The sequence below is a fragment of the Bufo bufo genome, chromosome 3 (assembly GCF_905171765.1).
Source record: "Bufo bufo chromosome 3, aBufBuf1.1, whole genome shotgun sequence".
Lineage (NCBI taxonomy): Eukaryota > Metazoa > Chordata > Amphibia > Anura > Bufonidae > Bufo > Bufo bufo.
The window spans coordinates 615,003,728-615,019,224 of NC_053391.1; the positions used below are offsets into that span (position 1 = coordinate 615,003,728).

At 43.9% G+C, this 15,497-nt stretch overlaps 1 protein-coding gene across 1 annotated transcript in view; it reads right to left on the bottom strand.

The window, feature by feature from the left end:
• The window catches only part of NEK3 (NIMA related kinase 3), a 44,521-nt gene that overhangs the window by 8,362 nt on the left and 20,662 nt on the right, over positions 1 to 15,497 (bottom strand). The window contains exons 5-12 of the mRNA XM_040426068.1: positions 14,624 to 14,707; positions 12,536 to 12,603; positions 7,289 to 7,375; positions 5,166 to 5,220; positions 3,514 to 3,714; positions 3,352 to 3,436; positions 3,062 to 3,187; positions 1,784 to 1,918 (exon numbers count right to left, since the gene is read on the bottom strand). Of these exons, the coding sequence (XP_040282002.1) occupies positions 1,784 to 1,918; positions 3,062 to 3,187; positions 3,352 to 3,436; positions 3,514 to 3,714; positions 5,166 to 5,220; positions 7,289 to 7,375; positions 12,536 to 12,603; positions 14,624 to 14,707 (841 nt within the window). The remainder of the gene's footprint in view (positions 1 to 1,783; positions 1,919 to 3,061; positions 3,188 to 3,351; positions 3,437 to 3,513; positions 3,715 to 5,165; positions 5,221 to 7,288; positions 7,376 to 12,535; positions 12,604 to 14,623; positions 14,708 to 15,497) is intronic.

Below are 15,497 nucleotides of genomic sequence, written 5' to 3' on the forward strand. Positions count from 1 at the left end.
ATGGGAGTTAGAATGGATGCCTGCTGTCCCCGTTGTGCTGTATCGGAAGTCAGTCTTATTCATATGTTGGGGTCGTGTAGAAAACTCTGTGCTTTTTGGTCGGAGGTGTTCAATATGTTAGATACAATGTAAAATATAGTAGTGCCTAGGACCCTATTGATTGGTGTATTGGGTCTCACGTGGGATCTCCCAGTAACTGAGGGACAAAAGCTGGCAATAGTGAAGATTCTGTATACAGCTAGAAAGCTTATAGAAAAACACTGGATTCAACCTCTTAGGCCAAACAAACAGGAATTAGTAGGGTCTATAAACCAATTGGTATGGATGAAAAAAGAGTATTTAATTGAAAAGGGGAGCCTTTGTCAAATTTCAGAAACAGTGGGAGTACTGGTTTACACGATCAGGCCTGGCTTCGCAAGATCTGCTGAGAGCTTGGTTAGTTGATAACATGGGGATAACTAGCTCTACTCGGAGTGGAAGCAATGTATTGACTGCCTATTAGATGCAACGAAATGGCAATGGGTGCAATATGGAAGGATTGTAGAAGATATACTATTGTAGAGATGGTGGGTGGGAAAGAGGTGGGGGGTTGGGGGGATTTGGCTGTTGTTTCTGTATGTTACGTAAACTGTCGTCATTGTTGTTAAATTAAAAAACAATAAAAATGGACTGATTAAAAAAAAAAAAAAAACATGTCGCGCAGCTGGCGCAGGGGGATTAAGACCAGCGTCTAAATCGCCAGTCTTAATTAATAACCCCCTCTCTGTTTTGCAGTATGTATTAGGAGTAGGGATGGGTGAATCGATTCGGCTGTGAGGGGTTGTCCCCATAGGTGAAGAAGGGTCCACCTGCCTGTTGATTTACAGGACCAGACATTTAGCCCGGCCCTGACAATCTGGGCCCTGTGCCGTTACTCTGAGTAACGATGCAGGCACCAAAGCTCAATTTCAGCTTCGTGAGTAGCAACTACGCATTCGCTGCTAGATTTACCAGTAGTAGTGCAAGTGCTGTCACTATGCCTGAAGTCGAATTTGAGCTTCGACTCCTGGGTTGCCACTTGGGGCCGCAGGGCAGAGCCCAGATTGTCATGGCCAGGCTAGACATCTTGACTTGGCAATCAACAGGCAGGTGGACCCTTATTCAACCGTAGGGACAGCCCCTCACAGGTGAATAACTCTTGCTAGAGAGACAAATCGATTTGCTCATCTCTACTCCTAATACGTACTGCAAAAGCAAAACACAAAGTTAGTCAGCACTTCCAATAAAATGAATAAATGCGCAAGTGCATGGCGCCATGGCTGAAAATACAAAAGTAATGTCAAACACTATGCAACTGCGCTCTGCAAAAGTTGAATATATGAACTAATGTTATATTCACTGTATAAAATGAATGTGAGATACTTCACAAATGTATTCGAATACCTACTTTACAATGACTTCTCTCCTTCTACCAACAATCCTCAAATGTTTTGTTTTTGCAGTATGCAGATGGAGATGTGGCGGGCCTCCATTTTGTCCATGCACTCCTAATCATCTATCTTTCCCATTCACTGTTTTTAATTAGTGCAGTATATAGCTGGAGCCTGCTCTCCATTAATTCATTTGAGACCTATTGGCACAAGGAGGGGAGTCATTATATATAGAGTAGGGTCCCACCTTACCGTGGTGGATGGGCACAAATGATTTTGATCAAAGTATAATTGCTAAGTATCTCATATTCATTTACATAGTAAATATAGCATTAGTAAAATAATAAATTATATTATAATAACAATACACCTACTAGATCTAAAGATGGTGTAAGTCTTAAATGCCGAACAGAGATCCAGGTTATGCAAGATATTAATAAGAGTTTCTGGTGCCTCCTTATTCCATTCCTTCCTCTTTTCCTTCAGATCATACTTTATAACGTGGCCTCCTGTGCAGAAAGAAAATGGCGAGATAAGTATAAGTGTATGGTGCAACCCCAGCTTTATGCAGAAAACAGTTCCACGTCAGTGACCTCATTACTCTTTCATTTGGACCAACATGGCTCAACCCTAAAGATATAGGTGTAAGAACAGATTGGATTGCTCAGATAAGAAGTGCTGGCAGGGTCAGCTAAATTACCAGAGGATCCTCTGGTGGGCCCAGTCTATGAAGCCATAGTGGGCACCAAAGTGTCAGGAGAAAAAAAATCCTATTTGGAGGTATTCACTTGGCATTAGGGTCTATATCTTCAATTTAAAAGATATTTAGACTTTATTGATAATAAAGGTATTGGTCCCGGAGAATAAATTCGCCTGATGGGCCCAAGGAACCCCAGTCCGACACTGAATGCTAGGTATATCTTCAACTGGAGACAACTCATGTTCAAAGTAGAGATACTTTATGGTGTGCATTGAGTGTCTTATTTGATTTGACTACCAAAACATGCACCAAGTTTATTAAAAGGCATGCGGGATCACTGCCACTTAGGGATCCAGTAGAATCTGTGGAGCAGAGGCTGCAGCCAGGGTGGGGGGAGCCACCATTTTCGAAGGTAATGTAACTCTAAGGGTACTTTCACACTAGCGTTTTTCTTTTCCGGCGCTGAGTTCCGTCCTAGGGGCTCAAATCCGGAAAAGAACTGATCAGTTTTATCGTAATGCATTCTGAATGGAGAGTAATCCGTTCAGGATGCATCAGGATGTCTTCAGTTCAGTCTTTTTGACTGATCAGGCTTTTCAGAAAAACGTAGCATGTTGTATTTTTACCTCCGGCCAAAAATCCTGAACACTTTGACTGAACGCCGGATCCGGTCTTTTTCCCATTGACTTGCATTAACGCCGGATCCAGCGCTGTGTGTTCAGTCAAACCGGATCCGGCTTTTGCATGTTAAACCCGAAAAATGTGAAAAAAAAGTTAAAGTCCATAAATGGCGGATCTGTTTTTTTCCAATGCATTTTTTCATTGTGATCATTCCGACACCGGCGGGCAGTTCAGGTGTCGGAATTGAACGCTGGATTAAAACAACGCTAGTGTGAAAGTAGCCTTAGTTAAGACATTAAAATACATAAATTTAAAAACTTGATCCGCTCACCTTCACTTCTGCTTGCTTCAATGCTTGATGTGAGGATAGGAGCATTTTCTAGAACATTTAATACGGTGTCTGTTGCTCCTTTCTCCCATTGTTTCCTATCTGCTGCTGGTGAAGCGGACTGTTGTGCTACACAACGAGGAGAAACTTTAAATCATTGTTTAAAATAAGAACCAGTTATGGAGATTACATATATACTTGGATGTCATGGTACATTTATCTGAGGGATTAGGTCCTAATGGTAAAAAAAAATTCTACAAGTACATATATAGATGAATGATCCCCATTCATACCGTCTGAAGAAGCTCCCTGCTGTTCCTTCATAGACTGGATCATTGAGGTAGATTCATCATTTGGGAGGCCTGAGGTGTCGTCAATCTATTAAAAAGAGGTATCACATTTACAGGACAAGTCATGCCTTCATTAAACATGGTCTGGTGAGAAGCAGTGGTTACCTGGGAAGATACACACAAATTCACCATTTTTAGTAGTCCTCTTCTCTTGAGAATAGTGTTGACTGAAGGCCGCTGGCGGGGATCTTTACGAAATATCTGTTTAATTAGACTCCGCAATTCATATGAGTATTGGGAAGGCAGTGGACTGTAGGTCCCGTGGCAGATCTTCATAATTAGATTTTTCCAACTGCCGGCTTGAAACTTGACATAGAAAGAATGAATATTTTACATATTATTGTCTGAAGAGAGGCATTTGTAATTCTGCTAGCGTATCACTGGTTAAAGGGTTATCCCACAAATCCCGAACACTTATCGGGAGAACTTTCTTCCCTTTCTGTGGGTGGGCAGCAGCTCATCAATCACCTGCCTTTCCCAGGATGCATTGCAATTAGCTCTTGTTAACCCATTCCATAGAAAATAGTCGCTCACATATAGCCCCGGAGATACATATGGTATGTAATGCCTCCACACTCTCCTTTTCCACTGTCTAGAGAGAGATATAGCCATATATTACTATGAATTCAGAAGTAGGGACGAATGAATGAAAGAGGAAACGGGGGTACACTTGTTAGTCCACCTCCGAATGCAGGAAAAGGTGGACCAGAGGGATAAACAGCGGGGGGCGCTACCAGAGAGGAAAATGTAACGTACGTAAACGCCTAACAATATTTTTATGGCATGTATACTGTGATAATACTTCATTTGAAATGCCCTATTCAGCACATAGGAATACCTCTTGTTTGATAACTTCATTAATTATGCAGCAGTTTATGTTTTAACAGTCATTGATCTATAAAAAAAATTCTATAGTAAAATAAAAACTATTGTAAAGGTTATAGCCGCCCCTTTTTGCTTTCTTTCACACTGTTTAGGCAATATATCTATTCCCTCTTCCTTCAAATAAAAGCCTGGCCAGGCAGGAATGATGATGGTACTTCTCCATTTAAAGAGGTTGACCACCTGCTTCTTGCCGCCAGGTTCTGGCTCATTTGGTCCCCTGCTGCAGTGCTCTGATACCGCTAGTCAACATCCAGTTTGACACAGGTCTCGTGGCCACAGCGGTGAAGTGTTCCCCATGCGTCACGTCAATGCATCACATGACCACTGCAGTCAGTCTTTGGCTGCAGATGAACATGTGACCACATCAAACTGGATGTTGACAAATAGGACCACAGAGTGGCAGCGGGGGACCAAAGGGAGAAGGTAAGTATGAACCCTCGAAGGTGGACAACCCCCTTTAATGCCTACAAATCCCCGTTAACAGAAAAATGTGGCATGCAGTATTTCTCTGCAGGTAAAAACAGACGACAGTCTAAAACACTGAGCTTTTTAGGAACTTTTGGTATAAAATTATTTCCTGTTGATAACAACGGGATCCATTTTGATGACTTTTAAACAAAAAAAACATGAAGGGAACTTGAACAGGAGTGAATGGAGAACCAGACTGTTCCCAAACACAATCCCAAATTGAGACAAAAAATATTTTTTAGCCAAGCGGACAAACCCTGGTGGGAAGGACCAGAATGGCTGCACAGGACGGCAGGGAATTTATCAGGTAAGTAATGGGCCGTTTATTTTTCTAAGGCATTTTCCTCCTATAGCTAGATTTTCTACAATCTCAGACAATCCCTTTAAGAAATGAACATACTTACTGGGTGTTTCAAGGTGCAGATTTCATATAGCACACATCCCAATGACCAGATATCACTGAAACAGAAGCAATAATGATACTTCATTTGTACATTGTATGTTTGATACTGGGATGAATATTAGGGTATCTGGGGCGGATTACAAAGGATAAAATCCACTGCAAGAATCCACAGGAAATCAACACCATGCCCTCACGTCTGCAGCAGGAACATAGGCGCATACGTGTCGCACAGGATTTACACTTCGATATTTGGGGTCAAATTTTGTGCCAAAAAAGCTGCAACGAACCCATCTTGTTTGAATGTGGACTGACAAGCCAATCTTACTTCCTAAACGCAGTTAGGTTGGGGCTATATACAGATATTTCCACCGTCTTTTTTTTTTTTTTTTTTTACTTTGAGAACGGATTTTAGTTGCATTCCTATGAGAGGACGTGATTTTGCTTTTGCTGAGAAATATATGTCACTCAAGATACAATGGTCTCAGGATGCAATGGTCTTTTGTCGCTATTGTAAGGTAAAACTAGACTTTACATTCAATGCCCTAGGCTGAGATCCAACCAATCAACATGGCCATTTCTCTGGTAAAGCACCTGTATTGGCGGTGTAGTAGGTCCTCTTTACAGTACAGTTAAGTGCCACATGTCCTGTACTGCCCCCTGTCTGTGCCAGGATGAACTGCCAGCTCATTTAGTTTTCTGATATACCATGTGCTTTACAGGACCCTGAAGAAGCTCCTGTCCTCATCATAGAAAGTGATTTACAGCTTTCGGGACTGCTTTATCTGCCTGAGTTATCTACTTATTTTCTTAAATATTAAAGGGGTTATCCAAGACTATTAAATGTCCCCATATGCCTGGGCCGCTCACAATGAATATACTTACCTGGCTCCCCTCCTGGTCCCCGCACCGCCGCTTCTCTCTGCGCGCGGATGAAAACATATGGAATGTAGAATGTATCAGTCCAGGGAAGGTTTTTTGGACTGGATATAATGGTTTTCACCTCTCAGCTGTGAGCAATGTTACAGCAGTATGGGATTTCAGCCTTTACATGTAAACATGGATGTTTCTATTCACTGACAGCAAGCTGAGACTTTGAAAATAGTTAATAATTGAAAAAGAAACTACTCAGAAATTCAAGGCCTATTTAGTTCACAAGGTGGCGGGAGACCGGGTAATTGCACCTTTTCCAATCACTAATTGGAGACATACAGATCTGCTTTAAACTATATTCATAAAAAATGGCTACCTTTAAAGGGTTTGTCCTAGAAAAAAAAAAAAAGTTGTGGTAGGGAGTGTGTAAAAAACAGAAAATGAGTCACTGCCATTTCAGCAGCGTAGCTCCTGCCCCAACCGAACCAGAAGCGATGTGACTTTCACATTCACATTACCGCTGCAGCCAATCAATTGCCTCCAAAGTCACGCGTGCAAGAATTCTACATCGCTGCAGAGGCTCAGCTGCCACGTCCTGTTCTTGGACACGAGACTGCTTGGGCCAGCGATTGGCTGCAGCAGTCATGTGAATGGGACCAGCACATTATCACTTCTAGACTGGATGGGACTGGACATGGTGGGAACAGGCAACCACGGCGCCGGAAAAGCAGGACTTTCAAAAGGAGACTGACTTTTTTTTTTTTATGTATTTTTATTGGAGTTTTATCATAGTACAAAACATATAATTCAAGCATCAGAATACAAAGCCTTAGACTATTATTCTCTTACAAAGGTATATCATTGCATGTAAATAGAAAGCGTTCCAGTAAATCGAGTAACCCGGACCGATAGGAACATGATATCTGTCTACCGGTGGGTTACGACCATGCTACATGATATAAACAAAAAATAAATAAAAATCGAACATCATAACTAAACAGTACAGTTTAACATCTGGACACATTGATGCCAAGTTTGATAGCTGGGGAAAGTGACACGTGAGGCAGCTTAAAAGGGGAACCCAAAAGGCACTTTTGGACGTCAAGGTAGTCTCTAGGAGATGAGACGGACTCTTATTTACGCCTCTACTTTGGTCAGACAAACCCTTTAGTCTTCTAGTTCATGAACAGGTCTTGTGCACAGCTCACATCATTCACAGTGATTTCAGCATCCATACACCACCAAATCACCTACCTTTTATTATTGTAGGGTAAGTTTTCCCAGATCTCAGGAGGAACGTAATAAGGTGTCCCAACATATGTACAGGCATAGGCCATTGGACTGTGAATAGAAAACACTTTTTATTGTATGGACAGTGTTACAATTAGAGATGAGCGAATTTCCGCTTATGATATTCGTTCACACTTTGTTTGTTGGTTAAAGGTGAATTGCGTTATGGATTCCGTTACCACGGACCATAACACGATTCTATGACGGAATGTCTTTAGAGGCATTCTGCTTATTCATTCCGTCATAACAGAAGTCTATGGGCTGCAAAACGGATAAATAACAGAATGCCGCTAAAGGCATTCCGTCATAGAATCGTGTTATGGTCCGTGGTAACGGAATCCAAAACGCAATTCACCTTTAACCAACAAACGAAGTGTGAACGAATTTCAAAATATGAAATTCGCTCATCTCTAGTTACAATGAATAGGTGCTTGGGACATTTTGTAAAGGTGCCTGATGAGCATGGTGTCAGATTGGGGAAAAATTGCCTACTTTTTCCAGAGAAATAGCATTACTCTTGAACTTGGGCTGTGTGTCTGGTTTTGTAGCTAATCCCTATTTAAGTGAATATACTGTATCTACAGTACCATAGACAGCGATAAGGAAAATACCCATACTGTGTATAGCTAATAATCAACTGCAGTATTATATTATTTATCTATACATATATATAGGTTTTCAGATAATTTTGTTGTACTAGAAGGGAATTTGTGGTGTGACAGCCACTGCTTGCTGACAGACAGAAATGATGTTTAGACAAAATTATCCTCATCATTAATGAGGTCTTAAAGGGGTTCTCTCTGGGCCTGTACCTAAAATTCCTTTTTCAGCTAACCCATGGAGAGAAGACATTTTGAACAGTAATTACCCCTCTGTTGCTCCCCCCCAATTCCGCAATCCTGGCTGGGGTCATGTGCCCACCCGACTGTCTGTGGGCCCTTCCTCTGACATGCCTACCTGATGTACTCCTCTTTCTTCCTGTTCAGCTGCATAATTTACATGAGGAGCACATCTGGTGGGGATGTCAGAAGAAGAGCCCGCAGGCTGTCAGGTGGTTGCATGACCCCAGCCGGGACTGCAGAATCTGGGAGCGACAGAAGGGTAAGTACTGTTCAAAGTGTCTTCTCTCCACAGGTTAGTTGTAAGAGCCATTTTACATACAAACCTGGAGGACCCCTTTAACTCTTAATGTTGGCCTGTGAATTGTAAGGAGAACGTCCTCAAAGATAGTTAGCCAGAAAAATGGCTTTTAAGCCCCATGTTTTAGGACACAAGCCAGATCTCCTGGTCCTCTGTATGCCGGGGATCCTCTGTGCACATGTTCTTATGTTTTATTTGCTTCTCTTATAAACTTGCTTTTTTATTGCAACCCTTCTATTCGAAATTAACTGTTTTTTAACAACTACTTCCACCATGAGAACTATTGAAGAGTGCCAAGCGTCATTATTAGTAGACGACATGCTAAATACCTGCAGTCGCCACTACAGGGTTAATGTGAGCTCATTGTGTAGAATAGATGGTTATCATATAAAAGTATGCAGCCTGCTCCACAGCATCCTCTACTGGCGGCTAAAGATAAGTTTCAAATCTATCTCTATGCAGGAGAGCTCAGTGTATCAGTAAACTGGAGTTTCAACTGCTATAAAATTAAATTAAGAGATTGATCTGATTTTTTTTTTATCTCTATGGAGTATCCTAGTCTGAAACGGACCATATTTTAATAAATGGTTCGATTAACTTCACTTTAATTTTGCTGCATGAACACATGTGGAGTCGAATGCTGCAAAAATAAAAACGCTGTATGCATCATCAATGGAGATGCAGAATAATCACATCCATTATATGGTGAAAAAATACAGGGTTGAATTTGGGAATATTTACAGACATGAAAAAATGAATCCAAAATGGATCTAATACAGACATAAGGATACACAACCAAAAAATGTTAGGCTAGCATATAATTGAATATGTGTGTAGATAATTAGAAAACCTAGAAAGTCTCACACATATATAGTTGATAATCTTTATTAATGAAAAGACAAAAATTGAATAATACATATACAGCGGTTTACAATAGTAGTAAAAAAAATGCAGGAGGATAAAGTGACAAGTGCACAGAGCCACCAATAGTCCTAAACCGGTAAGTCAGATAATACATAGGGCTGAATGAGACAAAGTATTGTCTATGCTGATGTGATGACTGGTAAATACCTATAAATAACCACACAGAAGACACACAGTCTCAATAACAACACCACATGTCACAAGAAAATACATAAGTCATGGTAATTTTGCAGGGAGGCCAGCAAGATGGTGTAATCACCTTGCTGAAACAGCTGCTGACCCGCCTGCAACATGCAATACAAAATACAATTGACAGTGGAGCAGCCTATACTGACCAGGAAAGGATGTAGTGATGGCTCTTAGCCCGACGCGCGTTTCGCCTCGCTTCTTCCCCCCCACATGTCCCAGTATCATAGTACCATCTCCCCCCCCCAATGTGCCAGTATCAAGTGCCTCTCTCCTTCCCACCCCCCATGTGCCAGTATCATAGTGCAAACCCCCCATGTGCCAGTATCAAGTGTCTCTCTCTTCCCCATGTCCCAGTATCATAGTGCCATCCCCCCCCCCAAAAAAGTGCCAGTATCAAGTGCCTCCCCCCCCCATGTGCCAGTATCATAGTGCCAAACTCACCCATGTGCCAGTATCAAGTGCCTCTCTCCTCCCCCCATGTCCCAGTATCATAGTGCCATCTCCCCCCCACAAAAAAAGTGCCAGTATCAAGTGCCTCTCTCCCTCCCCCCCATGTGCCAGTATCAGGTGCCAACCCCCCCCCCCATGCCAGTATCAAGTGCCTCTCTCCTCCCCCCATGTCCCAGTATCATAGTGCCAACCCCTCCACCCCAATGTGCCAGTATCAAGTGCCTCTCTCCTTCCCACCCCCCATGTGCCAGTATCATAGTGCCAAACCCCCCCATGTGCCAGTATCAAGTGCCTCTCTCTCCCCCCCATGTCCCAGTATCTTAGTGCCATCTCCCCCACAAAAAAAGTGGCAGTATCAAGTGCCTCCCCCCCCATGTGCCAGTATCATAGTGCCAAACCCACCCATGTGCCAGTATCACGTGCCACCCCCCCCCCCCACATGCCAGTATTAAGTGCCTCTCTCCTCCCCCCCATGTCCCAGTATCATAGTGCCAACCCCTCCACCCCAATGTGCCAGTATCAAGTGCCTCTCTCCTTCCCACCCCCCATGTGCCAGTATCATAGTGCCAAACCCCCCCATGTGCCAGTATCAAGTGCCTCTCTCTCCCCCCCATGTCCCAGTATCTTAGTGCCATCTCCCCCACAAAAAAAGTGGCAGTATCAAGTGCCTCCCCCCCCATGTGCCAGTATCATAGTGCCAAACCCACCCATGTGCCAGTATCAAGTGCCTCTCTCTCCCCCCCATGTCCCAGTATCTTAGTGCCATCTCCCCCACAAAAAAAGTGGCAGTATCAAGTGCCTCCCCCCCCATGTGCCAGTATCATAGTGCCAAACCCACCCATGTGCCAGTATCAAGTGCCTCTCTCCTCCCCCCATGTCCCAGTATCATAGTGCCATCTCCCCCCCACAAAAAAAGTGCCAGTATCAAGTGCCTCTCTCCCTCCCCCCCATGTGCCAGTATCAGGTGCCAACCCCCCCCCACATGCCAGTATTAAGTGCCTCTCTCCTCCCCCCCATGTCCCAGTATCATAGTGCCAACCCCTCCACCCCAATGTGCCAGTATCAAGTGCCTCTCTCCTTCCCACCCCCCATGTCCCAGTATCATAGTGCCATCTCCCCCCCCAAAAAAGTGCCAGTATCAAGTGCCTCCCCACCCCATGTGCCAGTATCATAGTTCCAAACCCACCCATGTGCCAGTATCAAGTGCCAACCCCCCCCCACATGCCAGTATCAAGTGCCTCTCTCCTCCCCCCCATGTCCCAGTATCATAGTGCCATCTCCCCTCCCACAAAAAAAAGTGCCAGTATCAAGTGCCTCTCTCCCTCCCCCCCATTTGCCAGTATCAGGTAAAAACCCCTCTCCCCCCCCCTCCATGTGCCAGTATCAGGTGCCTCCCCTCCCCCCCATGTGCCAGTATCAGGAAAAAAACCCTCTCCCCCCCCCCTCCATGTGCCAGTATCAGGTGCCCCCCCCCCATGTGCCAGTATCAGGTGCCTACCCCCCTCCCCCCAGGTGCCAGTATCAGGTGCCTCCCCCCCCCCATGTGCCAGTATCAGGTGCCAACCCCCCCTCCCCCCCCCATGTGCCAGTATCAGGTGCCAACCTCCCCTCCCCCCCCAGGTGTCAGTATCAGGTGCCCCCCCCCCCCCATGTGCCAGTATCAGGTGCCAACCCCCCCTCCCCCCCCCCAGGTGTCAGTATCAAGTGCCTCTCTCCTCCCCCCCATGTCCCAGTATCATAGTGCCATCTCCCCCACAAAAAAAAGTGCCAGTATCAAGTGCCTCTCCCCCTCCCCCCCCCCCATGTGCCAGTATCAGGTGCCTCTCCCCCCCCCCCCCCCATGTGCCAGTGTCCCCTGCTTCCCTGGTAGTTACGCCACTTGTGACATGTGGTGTTGTTATTGAGACTGTGTGTCTTCTGTGTGGTTATTTATAGGTATTTACCAGTCATCACATCAGCATAGACAATACTTTGTCTCATTCAGCCCTATGTATTATCTGACTTACCGGTTTAGGACTATTGGTGGCTCTGTGCACTTGTCACTTTATCCTCCTGCATTTTTTACCACTATTGTAAACCGCTGTATATGTATTATTCAATTTTTGTCTTTTCATTAATAAAGATTATCAACTATATATGTGTGAGACTTTCTAGGTTTTCACAGACATAAGGATGTATAATAGATATACTTAAGGAACTCCATATGGATGAAAATACGGCCATTTACAGCTATGTTTTCTTGATGCAGTATGGATGTTTTTTTATTACAGTAATGTGAATTAGCACTAGGGTTTGTTTTTATACTAACAATTATTGGTGCAACATATTAAACCAATGGCCACAAATAAAACAGAGCACACTTAAGAATAAGACTTTGTTAAAGTCCTTCCATGGTATCTGATTACTGCAGTAAAGACGACTAGAACAGTGTGTGGGCATAGGACGGGTGTATTGTACAGTAGTATGAAAGGCCAGTAGGTGCATGTGAGTAAAAACTGCAATAATTACCTGGAGAGAACACGTGCTGATCCAAAGTCCCCCAACTTTATGGTTCTTCTTTGTGTAAGGAAAATATTCTGCGTTGAAGAAATTAATATAGCGTTATTCCTATATTATGTCTAAATGTCATCTAACAAGGTTCTCCGTTATCATCTTATACATCTATAAAACCTGCATTCAAGAGAACAGGAGTTGATAGCTACAGCTCATGCACCAGAGGGGCACTTAAAAAAAAACAAAAAAAAAAAACAAAAAAAACATTTATGTATGTACTGCATCTCCAGATTACTAGTGCAGAGAGTCAGACAAGGGTACAACTGGGATAACCCTACAGCTTTGTATAAGACGTACCCTTTGTAAACCCAGCTCCACCCACAGGTTTTGCTTGATATGTGATATAACCCAATATTTAAATGGTTTACCCCATGACGATCTCTTTCTAACAAAACTAGAGAACCAACCCTGTAACTCATATGGATCCAGAGATCTTCCCATTCATTGCTCTGCTAGAGTTATTTTAGGCTGGCAGTCCAGGAGTTGGACCCCCACTAGTCTGATATTGATGAAAATAAAATACCCGTTTAAACTCCCTTTGATTGCAATTGATCATAGCATTTGAGGGCTTGTACGTCCATGATCGGAGTTATGTTCGATCACAGACATTGCCTATGTGTGTCCTATGTATAACGCAGCAGTCACCCTCCTGACTTCTGCTGTACATGTACAGTGGATACTGGGAAGAGGTTAAACTGGCAGATCAGAAAAACAATTCCAAACCTGTGCACAGGTTGTGTGTGGTATTTCAGGTCATTCGTATTCACTTAAAGGGGTTCTCCGGGAATTAAGAAAATGAAAATACTTAAAAATTACCTTATTATAAGTATATTCTCAAATACCTTTCATTATTTATAATGGCTCATTTTGTCTGGAAAGCAAACATCAGGGGAAACAAAATGGCTGCCGTCCTATTAGTGCACACAAAACCTGTCCTAATCACACAGGAGGACAAGTTACTTTACAACACTGAGGTAAAGAGCTGCCTCATACTCCTCTCTGCTCTGTTTGTCAGGGATTATGATCCTGAATACAGATGATAAGAACTTTAGCTGAATCTCTAGGGAATTTAGTTCATGAGGAGACATGAAGTACAAAGAGGACGGACAGGACAGACTGTGGTAATGTGGGGCTGTGGTAATGGAGACTGCATTCAAGTGGTGCTGCTCATTAGCCACACCTCACCCTCCTCTCATGTCCCCTCATCATCTGCATTCCCACAGAGATTCACCTGTATTCAGGATCACGATTCCTGACAAGCAGAGCAGAGAGGAGGAGGAGGAGGCTCTTTTCCTCAGTGTTGTGAAGTAACTTGTCTTCCTGTGTTATTAGGACAGGTTTTGTGTTTACTGATAGGACGGCGGCCATTTTATTTCTCTTAATGATTGCTCCCCAGACAAAACAAGCCATTCTAAGTAATGAAAGGTATTTGTGAATATATTTATTATAAAATAATATTTAAGTATTTTCATTTTTTTTAATTCCTGGAGAACCTCTTCAAAGGGGCAAAGCTACAGTGCTTGACACAACCCATAGGCGTAGAGCAGTTTCTGGAAGAAAGCAGCTATATTTTTCTTATCCTGGACAACTTTTTAAGGCCCCATGCACAGGTCCATATCCGTTTTGTGGTCCACAAGTCGCAGATCCACAAAACACAGATACTGCCAATTTGCGTCTCGCATTTTCCCATTCGGCATGTCCTGCCCTATGTTAAAAATGCTTATTCTTGTCCGCAAAACAAACAAGAGTAGGACATGTTTTATCTTTCTTCTGGGACGGCAGAACTGACATATGGATGCGGACAGCACACAGTGTGCTGTCCACATCTTTGCAACCCCATTAAAATGAATGGGTTGGATGCGGACCAATAATACGGTCATGTGCATGGGGCCTAACACAGATGTCCAGTTGTCTGCTGGATATCTGGGTCCTCATGTGGTTAGGACTTGTAGCTGGGAACCTCTGGCAGTGGTTGGTTCAAGATTTGACGGGGCTGTTGTAGATCAGGAACCTCCATGGGGCACTAGATGTTAACCTTCTCACCTTTGACTTAATGTCTCTGTGCAGCACTCGTTTCTCATGAACATGCTGTATGGCCAGACATATCTGAACAAACCAGTGGAGGATCTGGTAGAGATACAGATGAAAAACACAGATCAAAAGGGTCCTGAAACTATACATACATAACATGGGATGTACAGGCAGGACTGGCATATTTCTACATAATACACAACTAAATAAAATATCTACCGTATTTTTCGGAGGAAAAGAAGAAAAAAAAAAATTTTGAACCAAAAGGTGTGCTTTTGGTGGGCTTTGAACTAATGGTAGACTGTGAATGACGCACTGTTATGGGGGATCTGTGGATGATACTGTTATGGTGGTCTGTGGATGGCACTGTTATGGGGGCGTCTGTGGATGGCACTGTTATGGGGGCGTCTGTGGATGGCACTGTTATGGGGGCGTCTGTGGATGGCACTGTTATGGGGGCGTCTGTGGATGGCACTGTTATGGGGGCGTCTGTGGATGGCACTGTTATGGGGGCGTCTGTGGATGGCACTGTTATGGGGGCGTCTGTGGATGGCACTGTTATGGGGGCGTCTGTGGATGGCACTGTTATGGGGGCGTCTGTGGATGGCACTGTTATGGGGGCGTCTGTGGATGGCACTGTTATGGGGGCGTCTGTGGATGGCACTGTTATGGGGGCGTCTGTGGATGGCACTGTTATGGGGGCGTCTGTGGATGGCACTGTTATGGGGGCGTCTGTGGATGGCATGACACTGCTATGGGGGGATCTGTGGATGACAGATTAACCACCTCCCGTCTGCCCATTGACTATAAACGTCCGGGAGGTGGATCTCTATTTCTGAAAGCACGTTCTAAAACGTCCTGCAGCTTTCCCCCCTGTGCTCCGCCA